This window comes from Micropterus dolomieu, linkage group LG01, assembly GCF_021292245.1.
Source record: "Micropterus dolomieu isolate WLL.071019.BEF.003 ecotype Adirondacks linkage group LG01, ASM2129224v1, whole genome shotgun sequence".
NCBI classification, from domain to species: Eukaryota; Metazoa; Chordata; class Actinopteri; order Centrarchiformes; family Centrarchidae; genus Micropterus; species Micropterus dolomieu.
Window position 1 is genome coordinate 20,008,257 of NC_060150.1, and position 13,111 is coordinate 20,021,367.

Consider the following 13,111-nt stretch of genomic DNA (forward strand, 5'->3'; position numbering starts at 1 on the left):
TTTATACTCCTCCGGTTATTCCGTCACACCTTACCGTTCTAGCAACAAGCCAATAGGATTGGAGTGATTTCATTCACGTTCAGACCTGCTTCGCCTAGAGGCGTTCCCATAGTGTCGTAACCGACGCAGTCTCTCGTTCCCCTTCTCGGGGAACCAGGGTTACATACGTAACCCGAGACGTTCTGTTTTACCTTAGCTTCTGTCTGTGTTGAGTAACTTGTGTTTTGTCTTTTCCCCCTGTCGTGGAAATTGTATTCCTGGTGAGAGGTTGAGCAAATAATTGAGTTACAACGAACCGTTGTCTTTGAAGAATTTATTTAACAAAAGAGAAAAAACAGAGAAGTACTACAGCAGAATCAGCTGGACCAGAGGTTCTGTCTCCTAAGACAGTCACTAACGTCTGGCCCAGAGCAAACAATTGCATGATCATTTACACAGTCTGTGCATCTATGTTTTGGGAAACAAAAAGTCCTTGACTGGGACCAGTCAAGGAAGGAGAAGAACAGCTAGTGAGGAAAACAATCAACAACCCCACATCCCTGACCTAAACCCCACACATGTGGACAGATTGGAATAAGAAGAACAATAATAAAGATGGAACAGGTTAAAGATTTAAAACAATATATAAGACATAATAAAAGGAGAAAAATAGCACTCTTATAAGTACTTGCATAAAAGATGATAAGTGTAGGAAGAAAACAATTTTCTGCCCTTACACCCCCCTCAGTAATCTGCCTGCCTGCTAGTCTCTCTGTTTTCCCTGCTGTCTCTCTGCCTGCCTGTGTCTCGCTAGTCTCATGTCTGTCACCTGTGTTGCTCCCGCCCTGCTCATTAGTCCCTGTATATATTCCTGGTGTTTCTGTCTGCCCAGTCTCGTCTTGCTTGTCTCCCGTCAGTTGTTTGGATTTTCTAGTGTTCTGGATTTTTCTGTTGGCTTACTCTGTTTGTTTTGGACTGTGTTATCTTGGATTACCTGAACTCAGCCGCTCTTGTAAGTGTGCTCGCCTTGTGTTTATATTAAATTATCACTGAACTGTAACTGCCAGTCTACGTGTCCTGCATTTGGGTCCTCCAACCTGCTCTGCCTCACCACCACAACCCGTGACATCAATCAATGCTAAGCTGCAATACACCCCTTCTCATTCCAGCAGCTCCAACAAATCATCCTTTGGTTGTTCTCTCCTGGTCTTGGCTGCTAGTGTTTGCTCTGTACTCTTGTTTGTGTGTTCCCGTGTTACCCTGGTGCTACATTTACTACACTGGCTACCTGTTAAGTGTAGGACTGAATTTAAATCCTTCTCATTACTTTTAAAGTATTACACATTAACATCCAAGGAGTTTGGGCAAAAATTACAATGCTCTAAACCTTTTGATTAGCTTGCCATTTCTGAAAGTCAAAATTCCATATTGACATGTATTACAAGCCACATAATGGAGTCTTAAAATGTTTGATCGCGTTCATTAATTTGAGTGAGTGTGACGTGGCTGATTAAGTGCTCTTACCTACTGTCTTCCCTTGACTGGCCAGGGTGAATGTGGCCCAGCAGGACCAATGGGGGAGCCTGGTCTAAAAGGTAACAAGGTAAGTCCTTAAAGAAGCAGCTGTATAAGTGTTGTGGCTTTTCTACTCTGCTGCCAGTACTGATGATGGTACCTGATTCTGCTGATACCGCCCAGGGAGACAGGGGGGAACCAGGCTTGTCGGGTGAACCAAGACCCCCAGGACCCAAGGTGAGACTATGATGCCAATAACCTTAACAGACATCTTTTTATAATGGTGGCCTATTGGGAAAATGCTTTAGGGCTGCAGGGCTTTCCTTTGTTGCAGTTCTTGCTTAAAACAGGAAGTGAGCGAATATTGAAAACTTTGCTCTTTGCAGTCAGTGCTAACCAGGATAAAACACTGACATTTTTTATTGTAGTTCCTGTGTTTGCTGGGATTGGCTATCATATTGAATCCCAGGTTAGGTAGAAACTGTTCCAAATTTACAGGTTAGTTCTGATGGACATTTGAAATGGAAGTCTGTAACAGAACTCATATATAGCACAGCAGTGTGTGCGGTGATAAGCCTGATGTTTGCAGCTCTGCACCTAAACGACTCATTGCAGCTGTTTTTCCAGAGATGGGGACTCGAGTTAGAGACTCGGGCTCGAGTGACTTGGCTTGGCCTTGGCTGAATGACACTACCCGCTCTCTCAGACATGCCTGTAGAATAGCCGAGAGAAAGTGGAAAAAGGACAAACTTCAAGTCTCATTTGAAATATTGCGGGATACACTATCTAAATACCAGAGAGCAGTAAAATCTGCTAAAACTAAATTTTTATCCCATGTAATAGCAAATAACAGCCAGAGGCCTGAGGTTCTTTTCAATGTCTTTAACTCTCTTGTTAACCCTCGCAAATCAGACTGTTGTGCCATCTACAATTTTATGTGAAAACTTCCTGAAATATTTTATAGACAAAATTGCCGTCTTAGCTTTTCACCCACTACATTTACCAGTGACCCCTCTGTCCCCCCTGTCAACCCAGCTGTCTTCCTGCAGTTTGAGCCAGTTACATTCCCCCTTCTTTCTGACGTAGTCAAGCAACTACGTCCTGCAAACTGCCCCCCTTGACAGTATTCCTGCACGCTTTTTGAAAGATGTTTTTAACACTGTTGGATCAAGCATTTTCACCTTGGTTAATACATCTCTCAGCTCAGGGTGTGTTCCAGCTGCTTTCAAACATGCAGTTGTGCAATCACGTTTAAAAAAAGAACAATCAAATCATTCAAACCTCTCTAAATTTAGACCTATTTCTAAGCTCCCCTTTGTAAAAAATCCTAGAGTGGTTTTTAATAAACTTCAATAATTTTTAGATGATTTTAGTATTTATGAAAAATTCCAGTCTGGATTTAAGCCCCGTCACAATACTGAAACTGCCCTTTTAAGAGTTTTTAAGGATCTCCTTTTAGCTGTTGACTCTGGAAACTCTGCTGTTTTGGTGCTTTTAGATTTGACTGCTGCCTTTGATATGGTTAACCACTCCATTCTCTTATCCCGACTCGAACAGTGTGTCGGCATTAGGGGCACAGCCCTCAAATGGTTTCAATCATATCTGGCAGATAGAAGTTTCTCTGTTCACCTCGGTGAATTTTCTTCATCTGCTGCCCCTCTTTCTTGTGGGGTCCCCCAAGGGTCCATATTGGGCCCCATGCTTTTTTTCACTGTACATGCTGCCATTGGGGTCAATTTTCAAAAAACACAACATCTCCTTTCATTGCTTTGCAGACGACATACAAATCTATTTACCTGTAAAATCTAATGACAAAGCTGCAACTCAGTCCTTGCTCAACTGCCTGAGAGATCTTAAAATATGGTTGAATCAGAACTTTCTATGTCTGAATGAAAGTAAGACTGAGGTTGTTGTGTTCAGTCGACCTGGGGATTTAAGTGCTTGTATAGATGTTCTTGGTACTTTAGGAACACAGTCATCCATTTACCAAGAATCTAGATGTGATCTTTGACAGTGCTTTTAAATTTGAAAAACCGAATTTTTTTTTTTTTTCTGTAGTAAAAGCCAGTTTCTTTCAGCTGAGACTGTTGGCCAAAGTCAAGCCCTACCTACCACACAAAGACTTTGAAAGAGTAATACATGCATTTATAACGTCTCGACTACTGTCACTCTTTGTATGTTTGAGTGGATCAGTCATCTCTCCATCGGTTAGTCCAGAATGCAGCAACCGACTTCTAACAGGAACTAAAAAGCGTGAGCACATTACCCCTGTTTTAGCCTCGCTCCACTGGCTTCCTGTCCGCTTTAGGATTGATTTTAAGATTTTATTGCTTGTGTTTAAAATTTTAAATGGGTTGGCACCTTATTTATCAGAACTTTTACATGTACACACTCCGGTCAAAGCACTGAGGTCATCCAATCAGATGCTCCTTGATGTCCCCAGATCCAGGTTAAAAACTAAAGGTGACCGAGCCTTCTCAGCTGCTCCTAATCTTTAGAATACTTTACCTGTTCAAATAAGAAATGCCCAAACTCCTGACACTTTCAAATCCTTGCTAAAGACCTATCTTTATTCATTGGCCTTCAAACAGAGTTGAGTAGTGACATTTATATGTTTTACTTTTTCTACTGTTATGTATATTTGTTGTCTATTGTGGAAAGCACTTTGGTCAACTAGTGTTTTATAAATGTGCTATATAAATAAACTTGACTTAAGTTGCGCACGCGCACACACAGCGACTTCAGACTTGACTTGAGACTCGGCCTCAAAAGACTTCAGACTCAACTCGAACTCTAGGTGAGGGACTCGTGAACAATGTTTATTTTTTAGGAAACGTCTGAGCGTGTTACCTATAACCTGCCTATGTAGCATCTGCTGCGTGCGGCCACACGTGAGAGGACAACAAACAGCAACAGCTGCTGAGCCATTCATCATAAACTTTGGCTTTAAAACTTCATACAACAAGACCCAAACAAAGAAGTGCTGAACGCAAATAGGTTAGTAACCTGTGGTGAGTAAACATGTTTAGCTCAGCGTTGGCCTTCTAACGTTAGCTTGCTTTAGCTACGACCTTCGGGAGGTTAACTCCGACTGTCGTTCGTTATGAAAAGATGAATGAGCGTTTGTTTACTTTCAAAACTTGTAGTAGTCGATAATGTAATTATTACATCACGCTGGCTACCATCACCCATACAGTCTATGCCAGGTTACAGGTTTACTTTTGATCATGTAGCCTTACAGTTATAACATTACACTGGTTTGAGAGTCTGCAGGGTGTGTTGACTTACAGTAGTTTATAAGTTGTCTTAATTGTAGACGCATTGTACATTAGGCTGCATTGTTGTGCTCTGTTAAGTTAAAAATAGACAGGTTTATTGATTATGCAACGTCAGTTTTATTTAACATTACACTGGGTTTAAGAGTCTGGGGAGTGTGACTTACAGTATTTAATAAACCATCAATAATTGCATTGTACATTACATGGTTGTGCTCTGTAAAAGCAAAGCAGGTTACAGTTACAGAATTCCTTATAGCTATACAGTTTTATTAGCAACCTGGATTGAACGCAGCAGGTGATCAACATTCGTAATAACCACAAGACTAGAGACTTGAGACTTGACTTGGACTCTAGCTCAAAGACTTGTGAGCATCTCTGGCTGTTTCTACTTGTACCATTCCTCCTTTTATAATTAACAATTAAATAATAAATAGTGCTGAATATGTTCACATCGTAAATATATTAATACATAAAATATTTTAATGGAAATTAATAATGTATGAAAGTAAACAGTAATAAAGCTGATATCTGGCGTACAATCAAGATCGTACTGACGAGTCACAAAAGCACTGACGGCTAAACACAGCAAGACTTTTACAAACACTGCTTTGTCACCACCACAGACACACGGGTGTTGAGTGTACCAGTTCATTATTTAGACTCTTAATGCAACATTCACCATCCAGTTGTCTGTCTTGTCATAATCATGAATTTAAGATAGCATTTTTCTGTCTCCCTGGAAAGAAAGTGACTGACAGCAACAGGACCTGTCTGCAACATGCATTAAACAGGCTTAACTGACAGCTTGATGTAGGACAGATAATTACTGTAATATTGTTGCATTTGGCTGCTGCTCCACTTTGCATTTCAGAGTGTGTTTATTGTGCAACCAGGGGGAGCCAGGACTACCAGGCATCACCGGACTAGTTGGGCCACCAGGACCAAAGGTCAGTGCAGACTGTAACTATTGGGAGGTCTGGTGGGAGACACATACTATATGGCCCAAAATATGTGGACATTAAGGGTTCAGTGTGTAATATTTCTGAGGATCTATCAATAGAAGTGGAACATAAGATCCATAACTATGTTGGTGTGTAAAGACCTTACATAATAAACTTTTGTTTTATTACTTTAGGATGAGCCAGTTATATCTCCATAACCGCAGGCACCCCCTTCCATGGACGTCACCACATTGCATCGTCATGTTTCTACAGTAGCTGAAAATGGACAAACAACACTACAAAGTGCGTTTCGTCACTACGTTGTCCTTGTTCTACTTCTGGTAAAATTCAGGCAGTGCAGACACTCATCACTATGTTGAATATGTACGTTAGAAGAAGATGTAGTAGTAATATACTGCAGTGGTCTGCAAATACGTTTTGCATTGGCGCAATAATTTCAACCATTAGGAAGGCATGTGCTGCACTGTTTTTCTTTCAGTGTTCGAGCCGCATCCATCAACCTATGGACGCAATTCCCCAGTATCTCCAGAGGACACTTAGGGGAATCACGTTTTCTGACGGCTTTTCAGCGCTGTGTCAAGCAGACTACAGACTCTTCAGAATTTTTCAAAGTAAAAGCTCAGTTCAATTTTATTCAAATGGCGCCAAATCACAACAGTTATCTCACAGCGCTTTTCATAAAAGAGCAGGTCTAGACCATACTCTGTGATGTTTACAGAAGCCCAACAATTCCCACCAAGAGCAAACACTAGGCGACAGTTCAACTCCAATACTGCATTACAGTAAACAAGCTTCTCGTACTCTTATTTTGTAGGATAAAAACCACTAAAGAGGAAGTGATTATGTGAGTAACTGTTGCTGTCATGACAGCATCTATTTCAGCATCGCTATCCAAACACCATAATCTGGCTGTGGGCCAGATATTGATGGCTGGCAGCTTTGGTGAGGGTCCATAATCACAGAGATAATGAAAGTGTTTCCCCTGTCAATGTTTGTATAAACTTCATCTAATGTGTGGTTTATAATGGACTGGTGCAGAAATAGTGACAGTGTTTCACACTCTTGGCTTACATTTTCCATGTTATCTGACAGTGGTCACAAAAACATATATGGTTTTACTGAATAATTAAGTAAATGTAATTTGTTAATAAATATACCTAAAGAAACCTCATTTCTTGACTGGCTACTCTGCTGTCCCAAAAGAGACACCTTTTGTGCTGTTGTCAGCAACTGTGTGCTGTTACAGACATCGTAGCTGTCCTACGCTCTTTGAAATTTTAGGGGGCAGTAGTAGACTGGATATAGTTTAAATTCACAACCCTCACCACTAGATGCCACTAAATCTTACACACTGAACCTTTAATCCTACACTCTTGACTATTGCACATTAATTCAAAAACCATAGGGATTAATGTGGATGCTGCTGTAACAGCCTCCACTCACCTGGAAAACCTTTCCATCAAATATTGGAACCCGCTGCAGGGATTTCCTCCCTATCAGACAGAAGAAATTTCTGTGGTCCAACACTGATTTGTGGGCATCAGACCTGTCTGTAAGGGAATAAAATAAAAAATTGGGCGCACATTGTTGTCAGGTATGTAAAGAAAGTGAAGTGAATTTTCACCTCCTGGATTGTTTGTGAAGTCTGGTAAAACAGACAGTGAAACGACTGTTGATGTTAGGATATATGCTGACTGACCTCAGAAGTCACCAGTCACTCCAATTCTTTCAGTTTTTCCCTTTAGTCTCTCTGATTTTTCCTCTCTGTATGTTTATGAAGTAGTGGTGGTTCCATGATGGAAATTGTTAGACGTACTCTATATGAAAAGTGCAATGAGATAGCACCAATTCCTATCAGTAGTTATGTAAATAACATGGAACTGAAGTGAATTGAATAAAGACCCTGGATGGAAATTTAAACATTTCCTTAGTGTAGGGTGGCTTGAGCGCCTATTTGTGCTACTTATGTCTTTCCATTGCCCAACTATTTAACCATACAGCATAAAAAAAGTTGCTGTCTCACCACACCTTTAGATATAATTGTATGCTGTAATGTTGATTTCCCTTAACACCAAACAGCCACAAGTACACACAAGTACTGTGTATGTCCATATACTTTTGGCCATATAGTGTACTTGTTTTCCCTGCTTCCAGGCAGTCATTGATTTCTATTAATTTTACTACAGTATAACTCTAAAACTGAGATTACCTCACTAAAATAAAATGATTCAAATTTAAAGCAGACTTGATCCTTCATGCTTCAAGTTTTAGCTGCTATAAATTAAAGCAACATTATGTAATAAATTTTTATCTTAAAATAAGAGCTTTAAAATAATTTTGATGGTACACTGACTTGTAATAGGGTGAATGGAGTCGCTGTTATTTCCGCTCCGGGCTTGCAGTTCCAGCTACTGCTCTGTAACACTGGAATCCTGTGCACAAAACCTTTCGAGACAACATAATCCTTTACAGCACCAACGTGACTCTTCAGCAAGCTATAAGAAGCAACAAGTATATAATGTACAATGTAAGCTCTGTTGAAGAAGCTAGCTTTGTATTATCAGTATGGATATCATGGTAGAGACCGAAGATGTCGGAGGAAGTGAGGCAGAGAAATAGAGAGTGACGAGCAAGAGATCGGAGAAGAGTAAATATGGGACTGTCTTTTACTCGTTGGTGTGAGCTAAGAGTTAAAAGGATGCAGGACAGACGGTGAGCTGGCCTTCTTTCTGTTGGACTACTCAGTAATAACTTATTAGCTGCTTGCTGTGTCTTGTGGTGTTGCTGTCCTTATCTGCGACAGCTCTGAAAGCAACACACATGATTTGCAGTAAATGTTTGTCATGTGACATGCCTGCAAGAATCCAAATTTGTGCACCAATTAAACAAGAGGCATAAAAACCAGTTTAGAGTTGAACATGCCACTGCCTGACTGTATATTATAATGTAGCCTTCAGACCTTTCCTGTAAACTTGTTGAACACACTGTAGCAAAGTGAGTCATCATTTCTGGTACCACAAAGGGAAAAGCTTCCTGTGTGAAAGTGAAACAAACTCTCTCTCAATCAACATCTTTTCTCATGTCAGTCCTACTCTGACAATGCTTCTGTCAGTTAATGAAATCACCACTGCGAGGGGAGGGGGGCTACATATAGTATATGAGATGTTTCCTCGTGGCAGCTTGGAAGGAACAGTGTGCACACATCTGTAAGCATGTGAGCACGCCCAGCAGCTAAACGCTATTTTCAGTCTTCTCTGAACTCCTTTGAGTGTTCCACCAGTTTGACTCGCAGGCATTTGGGATTCTTCCTGTTATCACAGTAAACTACTTTCCTCAAGAATCTGGAAGTGCTCTGCACCAAGTGGAGGGTGGTGGTACATAGGGAGCTGAATAGCACACAGTTGGTGGGGGGACACAGTAAGCAGCTAACTGTTGACTGACTTTAGAAAAACACCAACTCAAACCAAATGCTAACTAGTGTGTTCTCCCATCCAACCAATCCAAGAATACAGTGCAAAATCATTTAGTATGGACTGCTTCTGGAATGTTGCTGCTGGACATACAGAAATTGTTTTAGAAAAGTTGCATGTAAACGCAGGAGACGGTGTGGTCAGGGGGCCCTGTGAGTGACTTTGTCCCTCAGACAAACCAAAGAAATGCCTTAAAGCTGCTTTAATCTTTTTTTTATTTTTTTATTTAGTGACTTAGGAGCAGCGGAACAAGGTGAAAACATATTATCACGTTTATAACGTGTTAGCAGTTCCCTATTTACATACTCAGCTGACACAGTAACCTGGTGAATGTAACTCTGACATTCACTCTGCTTTCAGCTCCAGTGTTTTCTCCACTCGTGGGGAAACATGTGGCTCTTCATCTGTAAAATGCTCCACTGTGTTCATGAGCTAGTTGCTAACTGTATCTGTTTGCTGCTGGCAGGTAGGGGGACAGAGTTTATATCAGTGAGACCAAAACACAAGACCAACAAACAGACAGAATTTCTTCCTGCAGTGTCAGAACACTGAACGCCCTAATGATGAACAGGAAGCAGTGTAGTTTTATATTCACACCACATCAGTGAGAGATTTATTCTCATACTGATCTCTCTCATGCTTCTCCTGTTATGGCACAAGATCCAGTATGTCCCCTGCTTTGACCAAACTGTCCTGCTATGAATCCCTGAAACATATTTGCTGTAGTCTGGACATTTATTTTGGGCCATTGTGAATATAAATACAATTTTATAAATATTTTAAATACAAAAATTCAATTCAGCTCTAGTACAAGAAACCACCTGAGCTAAATAGTGCTGTCCATCTATAGCCGCTGTAGGTGAATGTGGAGTGCTTCATTTCACAGAAACTCGTCACACATGGCTCGATTGGAGAGCTGAACAGGTAGCTGTGTTTGTACGTGGGAGTATTTGTCAGGTTGTTCTGTTTGCTGGTGATCTGGCTCTGGGCTGAACATGGATTCCTTTGACTGATCCCAGTATGGACTGTGCTAGTAAAAACAGGGTGCTTTTTTCTTCCAGCTTAAAATAGTCCCACATGAAATGAATTCCTTGGTGAACTGTGTTTTCTCAGTCGCGAGGCTTTTCTTGTGAACTGCTCAATATATATCCAGTTCCACTCGATACTACCAGGGCCAAAACCAAGATTTTAGAGATACTGAGTTGAGACACAGTCCAATGTGACATTAAAAGCCTCCAGTTTCCCTTGTTATTTCAAAACAATCAGGTCTAAATTCTGTTTCAAAGCATTCCTTCCACAGCCAGGGTTAACATGATGGTCTTTATTTATGTATTTATTTTGTTGGCTTAAAATAACTGCAGTATTTCAGACTCTATATTTAAACTGAAATCAGTCAAGTGAAATGAACTACTGAATGCTAATTGTTATGCAGCACCCTAAAACCAATAAAACAGCAGGAATTATGAGTGACTGAGTAGCCAATCGAGACCTCTCACAGGGAGGCTATCCCTGTTTCTGTTTCTTGTGTCATCAATAACTGCAGCTTATCGCTAACAAAAGCACAGACTTTTAACCACTTTTTAAGAAGGAATCAAATCAGCTCTGATACGTCTGTTGTGTATGTGAGGGGGGGGGCACATTGTTCGAGCTCTGACTTTATTCAACTTCTTTCTGTTTACATGTGGCCTTAGTACAATAGCCTTGTACGACAAATGTCCATTAGCACAATGTTAGCCACTGCAGCTATACTGGTCCAGTCAAGCAGACTGCAACGTCACTAAACAAAGGAGCGGTCAACAGCAAGATGTCTGGAGGGCTGAACTGTAACCTGTTGCCACTTTACATGAACTATTGCATATTTGCTGTGATATTACTATCACAGAAGCAGCAGAATACAGCAACCAAGTACAGACAATATTATATAATATATTTATGAAAAATGGGAAAGAATGTAATTCCACATTTATGTTGAATTTAAATGTCTGAATTAAATAAACTCTATAGTCGAGGGTTTGTCTTCTGCTTGGTGACAAAAGAGACAGATCAAGTTGCCAAACTGAGCTGTTGGGTGGAGTGTGTGTCTGTAGCTTGAGCTGAAATTTAGTGAAGCAAACTAGAAAACAACATTGCTAATGTGAAAGCAGACCTCAGTGCCACACCCAGGTAAATGCTGAGGGGGAAAAAAAGATCTTCAATGAGTCGGAGGCATTTACTGTGCAGTGGAGAACAGAAAACACCACTTTTTGGTAACTGCCATACCTGACAGCAGCACTGCTGTCAGGTATGGCCGTTATTTTGAATGTAGGACAAGGTCTGTGCCTTCCTAATGTAGGAAATTCTTCAGTTTGGATGCCTCTGTAAGAGCTAAATCCTAAGATGAGACAGGGTTTCTTCCTAAATATAGGCAGGAAACATGCTTCTGTTATAACAAAGGATTCTAAATGTCATTCTGAACTGAGATAAGATTTCAGACTTAGGAAGTTTCTGTAATGAGATCCCTGTAGCATAAATACATAAAGCTTATCCATCCATAGATGTTCATTCTTGACCTTTTGGGCAGAGAATCTAAGCTCAAAGGTCCGCTAACGCTTTGGACCTTTCAACTGCACCTTGTGTTCTTCATTCATACCCTCCATTTGCTGACCTTTAAACCTAGATTTTCTTCAACACAAAGCCAGACCACAGCTACAGTAGCACTGAGGGCACTGAGCTCATGTCCTCAGTACTGTTTCTGGGAAATTGGAGATATTGTTAGATAAGATTATTACATTCTACAGTTACCACGTGGCGGTTATTTGAAACAGTATTTAGAACATCAGAGTATAAGTGAGAGATTCTATGAATTCATTGAACTAAGAGGTTTTTGTTATCTACTCAAACATTTTGGACTCACCACTTCCTTTACAGCTGGCAGAGGATGAACACCCAATCATAGTAAAGTAGTAGAAAAGAATCCAGATGTGATCTGCGCAGAACCAAATTAGCTGCCAGCGCCTCAAGAAAGCAAAATCTCCCATTAGCTGTAAGGAATTTCTGTCCAACAATCCATGACAGCTCCATTTAAGGTTAATGAGGCCTAAACTTCCATATACTGTATAAGGCTTAAGGCTGTCAGCATGGTCTTTAATTGTGCACTCCCACACACATACACATGAAACTGCTTTCTTTCAGCTATGTATTACACACAAACTTTCAAACAAATTTTGGATGTGATGTTTCACACTACATCAAAGCAAGCTTAAAATGATCCGCTTTGTGGTACTTGCAGGTCTCTTATTATCACAAACCAAAAATGATGGCTTTTCAGATGTCAGAGGTTTTAATGTCACAGAGAGATGGACACTGTTTTATCACATAGCCATTCCCTTTAATTACTAATAGTATAACTGTTACATGTATGAATAGACATTTCTGTTCTTTTGAAAAATCAAGACACTCCTAACATGCTTACTATATATACTATTAAAGATATATTCTCCTGAGCTTTAATATACTTCTCAAAAGTATACTTTTAATAAATTGGTAATAAATATATACTTAATTAAACTTTTAATAAATATGTTTAAATAAAAGTGTATTTTTCACAACATTTTAGTCTATTTATTAAAAATATATTTATTTAACTCTTAGTAAATACTATTTAGGTGTACTTTATGGAAGTACATTGTTAAACAATTACACTTTTAGTGGGTTAAAATTATATTTGTCATTGCCACATGTTTCAGCCTGATTTCCAGAAGTATTATTTTTAGGGCCCGAGCACGAACCGTGCGAGGTCCCTATTGAAATTGTAAAGATTATTATTATTTTTCTGCAAAGTAAGCTCGATTTTGGGGGCCTAAACATACTCAAACTCACCAAACTTTGCACACATCAGAAGTGGCGAAAAATTTCATATTTTATGGGT

The 13,111-nt window shown here is 40.0% G+C and overlaps 1 protein-coding gene across 1 annotated transcript; it reads left to right on the forward strand.

Annotated features, from left to right (window-relative positions):
* The first annotated feature begins 904 nt into the window (after nt 1–904).
* On the forward strand, nt 905–11,213 carry LOC123977711 (complement C1q-like protein 4). Its single transcript, XM_046060621.1, has 5 exons — nt 905–991; nt 1,529–1,582; nt 1,678–1,731; nt 5,666–5,719; nt 10,896–11,213. The coding sequence occupies exons 2-5, from the start codon at nt 1,553–1,555 to the stop codon at nt 10,983–10,985; spliced, it is 228 nt and encodes a 75-aa protein (XP_045916577.1). The 5' UTR covers nt 905–991; nt 1,529–1,552; the 3' UTR covers nt 10,986–11,213.
* The last annotated feature ends 1,898 nt before the right edge of the window (nt 11,214–13,111 follow it).

Bases quoted from the DNA above. Each gene is read 5' to 3' on its own strand.
- LOC123977711 (XM_046060621.1), top strand. From the start codon at position 1,553: ATGGGGGAGCCTGGTCTAAAAGGTAACAAG. The intron at 1,583-1,677 runs GTAAGTCCTTAA...GATACCGCCCAG, and splicing joins CTGGTCTAAAAGGTAACAAG to GGAGACAGGGGGGAACCAGG. The intron at 1,732-5,665 runs GTGAGACTATGA...TTGTGCAACCAG, and splicing joins CAAGACCCCCAGGACCCAAG to GGGGAGCCAGGACTACCAGG.